General features: G+C 42.5%; 1 protein-coding gene across 1 annotated transcript in view; it reads left to right on the top strand.

Annotated features, from left to right (window-relative positions):
• The window catches only part of LOC140204373 (transmembrane 9 superfamily member 2-like), a 96,795-nt gene that overhangs the window by 41,159 nt on the left and 38,671 nt on the right, over positions 1 to 16,965 (top strand). The window contains exons 6-11 of the mRNA XM_072271067.1: positions 118 to 245; positions 463 to 577; positions 4,457 to 4,536; positions 4,929 to 5,037; positions 7,081 to 7,213; positions 14,098 to 14,217. Of these exons, the coding sequence (XP_072127168.1) occupies positions 118 to 245; positions 463 to 577; positions 4,457 to 4,536; positions 4,929 to 5,037; positions 7,081 to 7,213; positions 14,098 to 14,217 (685 nt within the window). The remainder of the gene's footprint in view (positions 1 to 117; positions 246 to 462; positions 578 to 4,456; positions 4,537 to 4,928; positions 5,038 to 7,080; positions 7,214 to 14,097; positions 14,218 to 16,965) is intronic.

The following is a 16,965-nucleotide window of genomic DNA, read 5'->3' as shown; positions in this document are numbered from 1 at the left end:
AACAAAAAGCATTGTTTTGAATTTTCTGAAAATAGAGTAATGCCTTGAGGTACCTTTTGCCTTGGTGCTCTTCGATTTTTGTTATCTTGTTGTTACAGCTCCTTTTGTATTTTGCAGTCTGAGTTCAACAAGAAGAACACCTACTATGTTTTCAATCATGTGGATATCCTTATCACTTACCACAAAGGAACAAACAAAGAATGGGAAGGTGCACGATTGGTTGCTGCTAAATTAGTGCCCAAAAGGTAATATCCATAGTGTGAGAAAATTTTTTTTTTTGGCTGTATTCATGTGCATGGTTAAATGACAATTAAACTCAAACTAGTTTGAAGAGACAAGAAACAAATATAGTTGGCTGTGATGAACACCATGCATTGAGACAGATTATGCACGTGGCACTGATTTGTCAGCAGTGTTTTGTTGGGGTATTAAATGGCGCTTTCAACTTTATTTACCTTTTAGTTACAACCATGTGGACGCCACCCACCTGAATTGTGATGGAGCCCCGATGGAAATTCCTGCTGAAGACAAAGATAAGAAAATAAATATTGTGTACACCTATTCGGTTACATTTACAGTAAGTAATGTCTAATCGTTTCTCCTGTAGTCCAGTTTGGAGAGCATGTAGTTTGTGTGGTCTGAGATGACCTCATGACTATGTGCTGTGAAGTGAATTGCAGTGAAGTGGATGATTTCACTGGATAGATGTTGGTGCTCTAAAACTGCAATAGCATTTCCAGCAGCTACAGCAGAACTTCTGATGTTTGAGGTAGTCTTGTCCTCAGAGTAGTTCAGTCAGTTGCAGCAAAGCAGGTCTTGTTGAATTTACATGTGATTCAAGTTCCCACTGTGGTACTGTTCCCATCTCTTCAACTTTGGCAGTAAATTCAAGCACAAGCAACCCATAAAAACTGCTGGAGGAACTCAGCAAGTCAGTCAGCATATATGGGGGGAATAAACAGTCTGAGTTCTTAGTCCTGATGAAGGGTCTTGGTCTGAAATGTTGATGCTGACTGACCTGCTGAGTTCCTCCAGCATTTTGTGTGGGTTGTTCTGGATTTCCAGCAGAATCTCTTCTTTTTGTATTTTATTCAGAGATACATTAGGACAACAGGCCCTTCAGCCTAACACCCGTGGCACCCGAGTGACCAGTTAACCTGCTAGCTAGTACCTCTTTGGAATGTGGGAAGAAATCACAATTGTGCAACATGGTAGCATGGCGGTTAGCATAACGCTAATACGGCACCAGTGACCCGGGTTCAATTCCGCCGCTGTCTGTAAGGAGTTTGTACATGGAACATAGTACATTACAGCACAGTACAGGCCCTTTGGCCCATGATGTTGTGCTAACCTTTTCACCAATTGTAAGATCAATGTAATGTGTGCTGGACATGTTTCCTTCAGGTGATCGAGTTTCCTCCCACATACAAAGGCGCATGGCTTAAACAGTCACATGGGTGCAAGCTCATTGGATTGGAAAGGCCTATTACAGTACTGTATTTCTAAATTACCTCATTCACTTACTGTCCACGAGTAGTTACCCATTGAAACTAAGCTATTTCAAGTATAAGTGAATTGACTTACAAAGTTATGAACTGAGAGTCACAGAATCACAAAAACCACCGATTTCCTTCCTTGAAGAAGTGAGTGAAGCAGATGGTTTGTACAGCAGTGATGCATGCTTGTTAATTCCAAACTTAAATACTTGAATTTCAATTTCTTGATTATTCAGTGCTAGTGGTTAGCATGACGCTACTACAGTGTGGGGTGTCAGCGTATGAAGATAGGTGGAGGGGTAGGTAGTGCTGAGGAAGCAACGCGATTGCATCAGGTTTTAGTCAAATTGGAAGAATGGGCAAAAAGTGGCTGATGAAATGCAGTGTTGGGAAATGTATGATAATGCATTTTGGTGAAAGGAACAATAGTGCAGACTATTATCTAAATGGGGAGAAGGTTCAAACATCAGAGGTACAGGGGACTAGGAGTCCTTGTACAAGATCTCCAGAAGGTTAATTTACAGGTTGAGTCTGTGGTAAAGAATGTAAATGCAATGTTGGCATTTATTCCAAGGGGTATAGAATATAAAAGCAAGGAGATAATGCTGAGGCTTTATAAGACACTAGTCAGGCTGCTCTTGGAGTATTGTCAACAGTTTTGGGCCCCATATCTCAGAAAGGATGTGTTGTCATTGGAGAGAATCCAGAGGAGATTCATGAGGATGATTCCAGGAATGAAGGGGTTAACATATGAGGAGCATTTGGCAACTTTGGGCCTGTGCTCACTGGAATTTAGAAGAAAGCGGGGTCATCTCATTGAAACTTACTGAATGTTGAAAGGACCAGATAGGGTGGATGTGGAGAGGATATTTTCTATGTTGGGAGTATCCAGAACTGGAGGGCACAGCCTCAAAATTGAGGGGTGACCTTTGAGAACAGAGGTAAGGAGGATTTTTTTTTAAACCAGAGAATAATGATCTGTGGAATGCTCTGCCGCCGGCTGCAGTGGAGGCCAAGTCTGTGGGTATATTTAAAGCAGAAATTGATAGTTTTCTGATCAGTCAGGGCATCAAAAGATATGGCAAGAAGGCAGGTGTATGGGGTTGGGTGGGATGGCCTAACTTTGCTGCCCTGTCTTATGGTCTTATGTTCGGAGTTTAATTCTGGCACACTCTAGTAAACATGCTTGTACATTCAACACACATCAAAGTTGCTGGTGAACGCAGCAGGCCAGGCAGCATCTGTAGGAAGAGGTGCAGTCGACGTTTCAGGCCGAGACCCTTCGTCAGGACTAACTGAAGGAAGAGTGAGTAAGAGATTTGAAAGTTGGAGGGGGAGAGGGAGATCCAAAATGATAGGAGAAGACAGGAGGGGGAGGGATGGAGCCAAGACATTCCTTCCTTTGTGAATGTAGGTTTCCTCTGGGTGCTCTGGTTTCTTCCCACAAACCAAGGCATTCTAATTTTAATCAGCGAGTTAATTGGTCATTGTAAATTGTCCCATGAGTAGATTTGGGTTAAGTCAGTGGGCTACTTGAAGGGCTGGAATGCCTTGTTCTGCACTGTATTTCCAAATAAATAAGTTTACTTTATTGCTTTGTATCCAGAACTGTATGAGCACTCTTTTCAGATTACTACAGGAAAAAACTGGGTGGTGATAACAAAAACTACTGATGGGCCACAAGACAGGAGCAGAATGAGTTCATTCAGCCCATTGAGTCTGCTCCGCATTCCATCAGGGTTGATTTATTAGCCCTCTCAACCCCATTCTCCTGCCTTCTCTCCATAAACCTTTGACCCCCGATTAATCAGGAACCTATCAAACTCCGCTTTAGATATACCCAATGTCTTGGCCTACACAGCCGTCTATGGTAATGAATTCCACAGATTCACCACCCTCTGGCTAAAGAAATTACTCATCCCTGTTCTAAATGGACAACCATCTATTCTGAGGTTGTGCCCTCTGGTCTTGGACTCCCCCACTTTTAGAAACGTCTCTCCACATCCACTTGATCCAGGCCTTTTGATAGGAAACAGAGGTGGTAAGAGGAATCAGTTAAGAGATGAAGGGCAGGTAGGGTGGAGAGGTGATTGGGGGCGGGGGGGGGCAAGGATAGGAGACAGAGTGGTCTGTATGTGGATGGCTGATAAGTGGAGCCAGGTTGAGGAGTGGTGAGAAACATGGGACTGGACAGTGTGGCTGGAAGGAAGAGGCTGTGGAAGAGGACCTGGGTGGATCAGGTGAGTGAAAGGAATATGGTCAAATTAGTTTTGTGACAAGTGCCGTGAGTTAGTCTGAGTTGTTGAAAAAGACTCTGTGTTTTGTTACTTGCAGTAACATTGGTGAAAATGATTAAATGTTTAACAATATAGCTATCACAGTCATTGCTCATTCTGTAACTACATTCTAAGATTGTTTAAAATGGCTGTCTACCTTTTTAAGTCTTGACATTTGCCTCTGGTTCATATCCAACGCACACAAAGTGCTGAAGAAACTCAGCAAATCAGGCCGCATCTATAGAGGGAAATAATTTATCTCCATTGATGTTGCCTACACTGCTGAGTTCATCCAACGCTCTGTGTGTGTTGCTCTGGATTTCCAGCAGCTGTAGGCTCTCTCATGATTGTGTGTGTTTCTGTGCTGTATTGGTCTGTGACTCCAGTAAGCAAAGTATGTCAGAATCAAATGGCATGTTGCAACTTTATGAAACTGAGGAACTGCTCTTTGCTTGTATATTTGCAGTTTAGGTTCACGAGTTAGATTAACATTATGACCGTGTTCTGAATGATTATATTTCAGTTTGAAAGTTATATTTTAATTGTATTTGAGTGATTAGTGAATCAAAATAAAAGTAAAGCAATGGGTTCAATGAATTTGTTCTTCATTATTTTTAAGTGCCAGGGTTTATTTGATAATGATATATACTGGTAATTTTAACGTGTAATTTTTTTCATTTCTAGGAAGATGCTAAGATAAAGTGGGCTTCCAGATGGGATTACATTTTGGAGTCCATGCCACACACAAATATTCAGTGGTTTAGGTATGTCTATATTGTAAACCATTCAAATTGCATGTATACCTTTTCCACGCCCAACCCTCCCCAATTTACATTTGACTTACAAAACCATCTACATTTCTCATCCTACATAAGTACATAGAGTTTGGTTGTTTATAAATAAAGGTAATTTTACCTCATAACGAATGTTTTTTCATGAACTGAGAAACATGAACAAATCACCAAAATAAAAATTTGTTATTGTTTTCTATTACAATAGCATATTTGAAATTCATTCAAATCTTAAAAATGCCATGTGCTTAGTACCTTTTTTTTATTAAACGATACAGATCGCGAACTGGCCCATTTGATGAACGAGTGTCATGGTGCAGTTACTTCTGATGTTAAATTGTTTTTCTCATTTGTTGTTTTTTTAGCATTATGAATTCCCTTGTGATCGTCCTCTTCTTATCTGGAATGGTGGCGATGATTATGCTTCGGACCCTACACAAAGATATTGCCAGATACAACCAGATTGATTCGGCAGTAAGTACATTCATGGAGTGTGTTCAAAATGGTGATGATAATTATGTCATAGAAGCAGTGTGCTGTGGTTTTGATCTTCCTCATATAGTATGCAATCTTTGTTATAATTAATCACTTTCTGATTGAACCTTTGATCCACCTCTTTCTCCCATTCTATCGTGTTCCTTCAGCAATTATATATGATGCAGGAGATGGTCAATCAGACCATTGGGTGCATGCTAGTTCCCACTGAGCAATCCCTTCATTCCCATTCCTGTCATCTCCCTGCACCGCTAGAACTTAATCTCTAGCAAGCTCAATAGCTCTACTTTGAATCTTTTGTTTTTTACTTATATTGAAGGGGGATTTACAGTATTGAAACCCTGTTTACCTAACTTTGTCAAGAAAAATAAATCCATCAGTTGCAGATTCTAAATTAGTAATAGACTTGGTCTCATTTGCTATTCACAGGACTGTCCAAATGTTCTCTGTTGATCTTGTGTACTTGTGGACATACACATGGGTTGGTGTGTACATGTCCCATTGCTTCTCTTCTAAAGCCCAGCTTTGATTATTTTTCCTTGTTCTGCAGTGCCCAACTGGTGATAGTTTTACTAATTGTGTTCTTTTACTTCCCTTCAGTATGTTGAGAACTTCAATCAAAATACCTTGTTCCTTCTGAAACTCTAAAGAATAGAATATTAAGTTGTGCTATCTTTGTAAATAAATTTTTGAAACCTGTAAGGGGTATTGCCAAAAAATGCAAGTAGTGATCTCTCCAGGGTTTTGCGAGGATGTGTGGTAACGTCTGCTCCACATACTTCCGTTGTAAACAAAGGCCCGCACTCTGTCCATCCTTGATGCATTATTGCTTTCCTCAATGACTGGCATGCTCCCCTCGTACCCCATCTGTTACTTATTTTTATGCACACATTCTTTCTCTCACTCTCCTTTTTCTCCCTCTGTCCCTCTGAATATACCTCTTGCCCATCCTCTGGGTCCCCCCCCCCACTGTCTTTCTTCCCGGACCTCCTGTCCCATTATCCTCTCGTATCCCTTTTGCCTATCACCTGTCCAGCTCTTGGCTCTATCCCTCCCCCTCCTGTCTTCTCCTATCATTTTGGATCTCTCCTCCCCCTCCAACTTTCAAATCCCTTACTCACTCTTCCTTCAGTTAGTCCTAACGAAGGGTCTCGACCTGAAACGTCGACTGCACCTCTTCCTACAGATGCTGCCTGGCCTGCTGCGTTCACCAGCAACTTTGATGTGTGTTGCTTAAATTTCCAACATCTGCAGAATTCCTGTTGTTGGCATGCTCCCCTATTCCTTTGCAACTAGTGTTGTAGTTTGTATACTTTTCCAGGATATTGAAGCTCTTAGTACTCTTTCCTTCCTCTTACTGCTCAGAAATATTGGAGAAAACAAACCTGTTATTCTCTGCTCCCATAAGCACTGCCATCTCATAATTTTTCACAACCCCTCCCCCAATATTTAAAGCTCTTCATGAACTAATTTTTCTTAATGAAAAGAAAGTGCTAGAAATATTCAGAATGTCAGCTAATGTCATAAGAAAGAAAACTGAGCCGATGTTTCTGATCACAGATCTTGTATCATAGCTCAATACCATGGAAAGGATATTGAGATGAAATCTTTGTTTCCATAGATACAGTCTAGTCAGCTGAGTATTTGTCGCATTTCTTATTTTACCTTAGATTATCAATATCTGCAGCACTTCCCTTATCCAAATTTTTGCAGAGTACTCTTTAAGCTCATTTGGGATAATTCTATACATTTGTAGTAGAACATTGGTGTCAGTCTGAGCTAATGTCAGATTTCTCAACACTTAAGGCGGCAGGGAAACTCTAGAATCATGGTGAGGGCAGGTTCCAGTGTGAGGCTTTCATGAGGAAGGGATAAATTTTTTTGAATTGGTGCAAATGAAATTTCACAGTGACCTAAGTTACATTGTTCATGAAGCCTTGTGCTACATTTGTGCATTAGTTTGATGGTGTTTACTGTTTCTGCATAATACTGATGCACTTGATACTGATGACATCTCTGCAGGAGGATGCACAGGAAGAGTTTGGTTGGAAGCTGGTGCATGGAGATATTTTCAGACCTCCCAGGAAAGGAATGCTGTTGTCAGTTTTCCTTGGTCAAGGAACACAGATCTTCATAATGATGTTTATCACTCTTTGTAAGTATTAAGTGTCCTTGGTTGCTAAGATATTTGTACAAGTGGATTACAGGTGTCCCCCGCTTTTCGAACGTTTGCTTTATGAAACCTCACTGTTACGAAAGACCTACATTAGTACCCTGTTTTCGCTTTCAGAAGGTGTTTTTACTGTTACAAAAAAATCAGGGTGTGATAAAAAATCAGCGCGCGATAAAAAGCCGTGCGCGCCCCAAGCAGCCGCTCTCCCCCGGATTCGGAACAGCATTGCTTTAACATGTTGCATTGAGCAGCCGTTTGCAAGATGAGTTCTGAGGTATTGGAAAAGCCTGAAAGAGCTTGTAAGGGTGTTACATTTAGCGTAAGGCTAGACATAATTAAGCGTTTGATCGTGGTGAACGAAGGAAGGACAAAGTGAGTTTGACTTGTGGAAGATGACGAAGATGATGTTGAAGAGGTTTTGGCATCCCATGACCAAGAACTGATAGATGAAGAGCTGATGCAATTAGAAAAGGAAAGGATAACAATCGAAACTGAATGCAGTAGCGAAATGAACGTGAAGCCACTGCGTGAGATTTTTGCTGCAATGATAAAGTACGACTTTAATTTTGAAAGAATACGTCGGTTTAGGGGATATTTGCAGGATGGTTTGAGTCCTTACAAAGAACTGTGTGATAGAGAAATGCGCGAGGCTCAGCAGTCAAGCAAGCCTTCCACATCCACAGCAGGCAACGAACCTCGACCTTCGACATCGAGGCAGGCAGTCATAGGAGAAGATAAGCTACCTGTTCTAATGGAAACAGACGGCGAGATGACACCCCAGTGTCCCACCACCCCAACCCCCAGGCCGCGGACAGATACAGTATGGATTCGCGGAGAATGCAGCAGTAGCCGGGAGGCACACTTCACATCTTTAAGAAAAAAGCTGAAATAAACATTCTAATTAATTAGGTGCCGCCCCACACATAAATGTCGGCCCAGATCAGAGGCAATAAAATCGGCAGTCGGCACTGATCTGAGCTGACAATTATGTGTCGGGCAGCACCTAATTAATTAGCATGTTTATTTCGGCTTTTTTCTTGAAGATGTGAAGTGTGCCTCCCGGCTACCGCTGCATTCCTGCATGCTTCGCGGCAATGTATCGGTCGGCGGCCCGGAGGGTGGGGACTACTGCACCACCCCAACCTGTGACTCAGTCTAACACACCATCGTCATAGTCATAGTCACGGTCATACTTTATTAATCCCGGGGGAAATTGGTTTTTGTTACAGTTGCTCCATAAATAATAAATAGTTAAATAGTAATATGTAAATTATGCCAGTAAATTATGAAATAAGTCCAGGATCAGCCTATTGGCTCAGGATGTCTGACCCTCCAAGGGAGGAGTTGTAAAGTTTGATGGCCACAGGCAGGAATGACATCCTATGACGCTCAGTGCTGCATCTTGGTGGGATGAGTCTCTGGCTGAATGTACTCCTGTGCCCACCCAGTACATTATGTAGTGGATGGGAGACATTGACCAAGATGGCATGCAACTCAGACAGCATCCTCTTTTCAGACACCACCATGAGAGAGTCCAGTTCCATCCCGACAGCATCACTGGCCTTATGAATGAGTTTGTTGATTCTGTTGGTGTCTGCCACCCTCAGCCTGCTGCCCCAGCACACAACAGCAAACATGATAGCACTGGCCACCACAGACTTGTAGAACATCCTCAGCATCGTCCGGCAGATGTTAAAGGACCTCAGTCTCCTCAGGAAATAGAGATGGCTCTGGCCGTTCTTGTAGACAGCCTCAGTGTTCTTTGACCAGTCCAGTTTATTGTCAATTCGTATCCCCAGGTATTTGTAATCCTCCACCATGTCCACACTGACCCCCTGGATGGAAACAGGGGTCACCGGTATCTTAGCTCTCCTCAGGTCTACCACCAGCTCCTTAGTCTTTTTCACATTAAGCTGCAGATAATTCTGCTCACACCATGTGACAGAGTTTCCTACTGTAGCCCTGTACTCAGCCTCATCTCCCTTGCTGATGCATCCAACTATGGCAGAGTCATCCGAAAACTTCTGAAGATGACAAGACTCTGTGCAGTAGTTGAAGTCCGAGGTGTAAATGGTGAAGAGAAAGGGAGACAAGACAGTCCCCTGTGGAGCCCCAGTGCTGCTGATCACTCTGTCGGACACACAGTGTTGCAAGCACACGTACTGTGGTCTGCCAGTCAGGTAATCAAGAATCCATGATACCAGGGAAGCATCCACCTGCATCGCTGTCAGCTTCTCCCCCAGCAGAGCAGGGCGGATGGTGTTGTATGCATTGGAGAAGTCAAAAAACATGACCCTCACAGTGCTCGCTGGCTTGTCCAGGTGGGCGTAGACATAGTTCAGTAGGAAGATGATGGCATCCTCAACTCCTAGTCGGGGCTGGTAGGCGAACTGGAGGGGATCTAAATGTGGCCTGACCATAGGCTGGAGCAGCTCCAGAACAAGTCTCTCCAGGGTCTTCATGATGTAGGAGGTCAATGCCACCGGTCTGTAGTCATTGAGGCCACTGGGGCGCGGCGTCTTCGGCACAGGGACGAGGCAGGACGTCTTCCACAGTACAGGAATTCTCCGGAGCCTGAGGCTCAGGTTGAATACATGGCGAAGTACTCCATATAGCTGAGGGGTACAGGCTTTGAGCACCCTGGTACTGACACCATCTGGTCCTGCAGCCTTGCTTGGTTGAGACGCTTCAGCTGTCTTTTCACCTGTAGAGCTGTGAAGCCCACCGTGGTGGTTTCGTGTGGGGAAGTGGTATAGTCATGAGAGCAGGGTGGGGGACTGTGAGGAGGGGTAGGAGGGGAGAGTGGAATATGTGTTGGTTGGGGGCCGACAACAGATGGCTCATGTGTGGGATGAGCAGGGGCCACACTGTCAAATCTGTTAAAGAACAGGTTAAGTTCATTGGCCCTGTCCACACTGCCTTCTGCTCCTCTGTTGCTAGTTTGCTGGAACCCAGTGATGGTCCTCATCCCCCTCCAGACCTCTCATGTTGTTCTGCTGGAGTTTCCACTCAAGCTTCCTCCTGTACCTGTCTATAGCCTCCCTGATCCTGGCTTTCAGGTCACTCTGTATTGCCCTCAGCTCCTCCCTATTTCCATCTCTAAACGCCCTCTTTTTAGCGTTCAGGATGTCTTTAATGTCCTTTGTCACCCATGGCTTGTTATTTGAATAACAAAGGACAGTTCTTGTCGGAACATTGCCGTCCACACAGAAGTTGATGTAATCAGTGATGCACTCTGTGAGCCCATCAAAATCCTCTCCATGTGGCTCACAGAGTGCCTGCCAGTCTATCACCTTAAAACACATCATCAGTGTGCTCGGTGCTGTCCTGATTCCGGTAAGTGATACTACACTGTACATACATTATTTCTACTTTATATTGGCTGTGTATTTTTACGTGTTATTTGGTATGATTTGGCAGCTTCATAGCTTAAAGGTTACGGGAGAGCGCTTGCGCCGTGTTTCTGCGGAGAGTGCTTGCGTGAGATTTTCTGCTGAGAGCGGTTGCGTGAGACTTTCGCTTCAGCGAACAGTGCCGGCAATGATTGTGGAAAAGTATTTCTACTTTATATAGGCTGTGTATTAATCATGTCATTCCTGCTTTTACTATATGTTACTGTTATTTTAGGTTTTATGTGTTATTTGGCATGATTTGGTAGATTATTTTTGGGTCTGCGAATGCTCACAAAAGTTTCCCATATAAATAAATGGTAATTGCTTCTTCGCTTTACGACATCTCGCTTACGAACCGTTTCATAGGAACGCTCTACCTTCGGATGGGGGGGGGGGAACCTGTATTGCTCATGTTTTTGAATTATTGCTTGTTTTTCTGGAATAGTTCGCAAGATTGGATAAACTTCAGTGTGGTATTTCAAGTAGTTTGGTAGGGGGCACAGTAGGAAGGGCAAAGGATCAAAGGATTCAAAGTACATTTATTATCAAAGTATGTATGCATCACACAGCTCTGAGATTCATCTCTCCACAGTCACAAGACAAAGAAGACCATGGAACCCATCAAACTATTCCCCCCGCCGTGCAGAAAAAACAAATCACATAAACAGCAACAAGAATGTCAACTCCCACACCACAAAAAAAGTAATAGTGCAAATGGCAACAAGAACATCAAACCCCTGTGCAAAAAAAATTGCAGAAATAGCAACGTGAAAGAACAAACAAAAACACAAGATCGAAGAGTCCATATTCACTTTCAGCTCAACGCTCATTATCTGAAGGCTGCCCCGATTCAAAGTTACCCAAAAATAGCAAATTAGCAACAGAGAAAGGAGCAACCAGGAACAACAGTCCAATCCACAAGCTGTAGACCGAGAACTTTGGAACCAGCCTCTGACAGCATCGAGGGAGGGAGAGACCATTCAAATGCAGATGCCTTCCCTTGGGAGCAGTGGGTGGGGGGGGGGTGGGGAGAGAGAGACTGTCATATGCAGACACCTTCCTCTGGCAGCAGCGAGTGAGAAGCTGGTAGATGGCACTGAACACTTGCTCGCCTTCTGCACCCGTCTCGGTGTTTTCAATCTTCTCGGTGCTTTAATCAGCGAGATTGGCGAGAAATGGAGTTGATCATGGGCACATGTCCCATCTTTATGCTTCTTGGCTTCGAGGCCACTCGCCTCCCAGAATCTTCTTGGAGATAAGTGCCAGATTGCTCAAATGTCCCAAAATCACTCCATCAAATTATAGATCACAGGATCCGACAGTACCAGAACCATATTTGAAAGAAAAAGGCATAAAAGAAGAGAAAGAAAGAGTTTTGTGCGTCATTTTCTGGAGAATGTTGTCCATGGTTGCTGGTGCCACCTTCTTGTGGATCTTTGATTCAAAGAGGTTTAAATCAGGTTGAATGTTGAAGGAGTTTGAATGTGTCTTAAAGTTTTGTTATTCCTGTTGTAGCTGAAAGCAGACAGTATTGGTGCAGAGGATGAGACTAGTTCATGGCAATGGAGTTCTTTTAAATATAACTCAAAGTAAATCACTCAGATCTGAAGTTACTGGTTAAAAATAATGGAAATCAATGGTAATTAGCTCAGTTGTGAAGTACAAAGGGTGGAAAGTGCAGCTGAGTGTCTTCTGTGACAGTATATTGCAAAGCGGAATGGGTTACCTCCACAGTTATCTCTATAGATACTCTCATCTTCATTCTGCTGATATTGAATGAGTTCCTGGAGAAATCAGTGCTCATGAAAAGGTTCAAAGGTTCGTTATATTTTTAAAGTATGCATATACAATACAGCTCTGATATTCGTCTTCTCCAGGTAGCCATGAAATACAGAAGACCATGGAATTTGCTGAAATAAGAGACATCGATTTCCCCCCCCCCAGTGAAAAAGAAAAAGAAACAAAATTTGCAAACCCTAAGCTGCCCCCACCCACTTCCTCCCACAAAAAACTAGCATCGCCCACATGGAAAATGGCAACTGGAACACCAAACCCCAGACCCCCAACCCCCTCGCTTGCACAAGAACTAACAGATCGCCTGCTCAAAAAACAGCAGCTAGGACATCAAACCTCCAACTCCTCCCTCTCAGAAAAGAACAGTGACAATGGTACCAAACCCCCAATCCCTTCTCTCACAGACAAAAAAACAATCATCCACACAGAAAAACACCAACAAGAGCATCAGATCCCAAATCCTCAACTCCACCCTTGAACAAAAAGTAACTTATTGCCCACCTGCCATTTGGCAGCAAGAGGAAAAAAAACATGGAAAACTGAAGGAGACCAATATAGCTACAGTCCAATAATCACATAAATATCAGAATTTCAAAAACATCCTCCGATCAGCATCGAGGAGAGTGGCCAAAAGATCTCAGTCCTATGAAGAGCAATTGCCATGCCGGGCATGAACGCTGCCATCCTGACCACCATTGACCCTGTGGCCTCCATGGAGAGCAATCGCTGACCTCCTTCATATTCACCTCGAAGCTTCAAAATTGAGTTGTTCTTGACTTTGTGCTGTCTCTATGAGGCAGCTCATACTCTCGGTCCTTTCTGGGACTCCATTTTGTCTTCTCCATGAGGCAGCTCGTGCTGTCAGTCCTCTCTGGGGGAGAGCAGAGCACTAGATCTGTTGATCGAATTCCAAGCTACACATCACAAGTTTTCAACAGTTTCCAAAACACAATCAAGATAAAAGGAACAAGCAGAAGATGTAGAGGAAGTGAAATAATTGAAGGGATATGGCTGTGTGGAAGATGTCGCCTGAAGAATTGTTCACTGGTGCCATCTTGACTGGAAGTAAAACACTAATGAGAAAAAGAGTCAAATTATTGCTTGATGTTAGATTCCAATGTTTTTGATCCAAGGTTCTTCTGGGTGTCAGGAAAAAGGCATAAAACATGTTGCTTCATGGTCATTTTGTTAAGTGCTAACAGAACAAAGAAAATTTGGAATGGACAGTAGCTAGAGTCTAAGAACAAAGAAAGGGGGGAAAAAGATGGTGGGGCAATGAGTTTAGTTAGATAAGAGACATTCCATTCAATTTTGTAGATTAGAGTCAACTATTAGATCGTACTTATTCAGATAATGTGATGCCAAAGAAGCTTCCAGAATCAGACAAATAACTGTAACCACTAGGGGACTCACTGAACAATTGCATATACATACTGTGAATACAGGGGGACATACTAAACAATTACGTGTATATAGGTAGCTATATAAAAATACAAACAGAGAAATTGTTAAACTGCACAGACAATAACAATTATACAGTCTGATCAACACTGTTCGAGGTGGATGGACAAAACTGAGCTTTCCTCTAGGGTGTTGAACTCTTCTGTAGTGATTGGGTAAGGGAGACACTGGTGGTGTCTTTCTGCACATTGACACGTTCCTCTTTCTCTTTCCCTTTAGTCCTCGCATGTCTTGGGTTCCTTTCTCCGGCAAACCGAGGAGCACTGATGACCTGTGCTGTTGTCCTCTGGGTCTTGTTAGGAACACCTGCAGGATATGTTTCTGCTCGAATGTACAAGAGTAAGTCATGCTTTAAGTAGCTATTTGTTCTTGACTATACCATTGTTGTAGTGAATCAGTCTCACTTTGTGGAGAATGCAAAGATGTAAAGGGTTTTTAAACTGATCTATGTTACGTAAAATGTTGACAGATACTGGGCTTTTATAGGGTGCTCAGCCATTAATGTGGCAGTAAGGATGTGAGGCTTTCTCTGCAGATGTGCAATTGAGGGTTGGTGGAATGGAGTTTGCAGTAATTTTTTAAAAAAAAGGCATCGTGCTGACTCATTCTGTTTAAAAACCACTTTAATTTTCTGTCACATTTGATGCTGCAATGGATGCCTATTTTTAGATATTCAAGATCTCAGATTTGGTCTGGCATCTGCAAGGTTCTGGTCTTCATTCTGTAGAATATGCAACCAATTATCTCAAAGTCTGTTCAGAGTTTGACATGTCACTGATTTCACTGGTGATACAGCAGAGAAAAGACTCCATTGTTTTGCAGTAATATTCTGCCCTACTTCTAACTTATTGACCTCTTGTCTTTTCATCTTTGTTTTATTTCATTTATTTGAAATTGATACTTTGAGATGATGTCAGAGGTATTAAAAATCTGTTAAAAATGCATTATTAGTGTTTGCAGCACAATTGATTGCATCCCTACTACCACCACACGCCCCCAGCCCCAGTCCATTCCAGCATCATCATATGTCTGTGCATTAGTAACGGGGCTTCTCTACTGCCTGAACTTTAGTGCCATTCTTTATACTGTGCCTTATTTGGGTGGAGAGGCTTGGCAATGTGCCACTTTGCCACCAGTGCAGGCAGATAGGGCCAGACAGGGGCACTGGGACAGTTCCCACAAGATACAGCTCATTACAATTGAATAACCTGAATCCATTGTGTAAGATGTCCTTCATTTACTGTTTTTGTCTGCATCTGAGTCTATTTCCACAATGACTAAAGTGACTGGTAATTGACATCAACTTCTCCTAACCCCACTTCTATATTTCCAATATTAGCAATTGTAGTGTGCCATTCTCATTACTGTATGTTTTTCCAAGGGGACGTAATCTTTCCCTAGCTACCCTATAAAATCTCTCCAGTTGGATGTTGTTTTGCTTTCTGCTTCTATACCATTTCCATTTCTAGTGGTTAGTTTTACCTCTGTTTTCTGCTTTGGGAGTGGGAGGGAAATTCTCCACCACATATTCTCTGAGATGAAAACTTATAAAACAGCTGTGGGCGTACACTTGCAAAACCTTGTTCATGATGAAAGCAGCCTTTAGGCTGGTTAAACTGAACACCAGACTTGGCCCTTCCTTTTATCTGTTCCATCAACCTATCTGATTACATGAACTATTTAAACCAAAAAACAAAATGGGAGTACGATTACAAGAACTACGTTTTATTTGAAAGCCCTCTTTTATATGTAATAAAACTGAGAAGTTACCTTAAGATATAAGTGCACAATCCCCACTCACTGGAATCTACTGCTTTTGTTAGATGTTAAATTTCAGTTTCTCACTGTAGCTTACACCTCAGGGCTTCAGAATATTTCTGCAGCCTATGTTTTACATGTCTGTTGTTCTTGGTGGGATATCAGTTTGAGTATCTTTTTGATATATGTACTCAGTGTCAATTTATTAGGTACCTCCTGTACCTGATAAAGTGGCCAATGAGTATATGTTTGTGGTCTTCTGTTGCTGTAACCCATTCACTTCAAGGTTTTACGTGTTGTGCGTTTAAAGATGCTTTTCTGCACATCACTGTTGTACATGTGGTTATTTGAGTTACTGTTGCCTTCCTGTCAGCTTTAACTAGTCTGGCCATTCTCCTCTGACCTCTCAAATTAACAAGGTGTTTTCACCCACAGGACCCCCACTCACTGGATACTTTTTTTGTTTTTCACACATTCTTTGTAAACTCTAGAGACTGGTTTTTCATGAAAATTCCAGGAAATTAGTTTCTGAGATACCATCCTGTCTGGCATCAACAATCTGTCTGACAACACAGTTGAAGTCACTCAGGTCACATTTCTTCCCCATCCTGATGTTTGGTCTGAACAACAACTGAACCTCTTGACCATGTCTATATGCTTTTATGTACTGAGTTGCTGCCACATGATTGATTGATTAGATATTTGCATTAACGAGCAGGTGTACAGCTGTACCTACTAAAATGACTACTGGATGTATTTTGTAAGAGTGACATTTGACCTTAGTAATGACAAACATGGTAATGTCTGGGTTAGAACTTCCTTCGGTGATTGAGCACGGCCCATAAAAGCAACAAACTTATGCAGACCTTGTTTATTGTAGTCGACCTTGACAAGGGGAAGAGTTCCACACCCCAAAACAAACAGCAAAAGTCAGAAATGAAAATTGTGAAGATGCTTGGTATTCTCAACTCCAAAAGCTGAGGCTTTATCAGGCATTCATCAGACTACACTTGGAATATTGTGAACAGTTTTGGGCCCCTTATATAAGAAAAGTGTGCTGACATTGGAGAGAGTGCAGAGGAGGTTCACAAGAATGATTCTGGAAATGAAAGGGTTAATGTATGAGGAGCGTTTAATGGCTGTAGGTCTGTAGTCAATGGAGTTTAGAAGAATAAGGGATCTCACTGAAACCTATCGAATATTGAAAGGCCTAGGTAGAGTGGCTGTGGAGAGGATGTTTCGTGAAAGTCGGCGAGTCTAGGACCTGAGGCTGTGCCCTCTGAATAGAGGGACATTCATTTAGAACAGAGATGAGGAATTTCTTTAGCC

This window comes from Mobula birostris, chromosome 10 (assembly GCF_030028105.1).
Source record: "Mobula birostris isolate sMobBir1 chromosome 10, sMobBir1.hap1, whole genome shotgun sequence".
Classification (NCBI taxonomy): Eukaryota; Metazoa; Chordata; class Chondrichthyes; order Myliobatiformes; family Myliobatidae; genus Mobula; species Mobula birostris.
The sequence above is the reverse complement of the archived record's forward strand: the minus strand, read 5'-3'. Positions and strand labels throughout refer to the sequence as shown.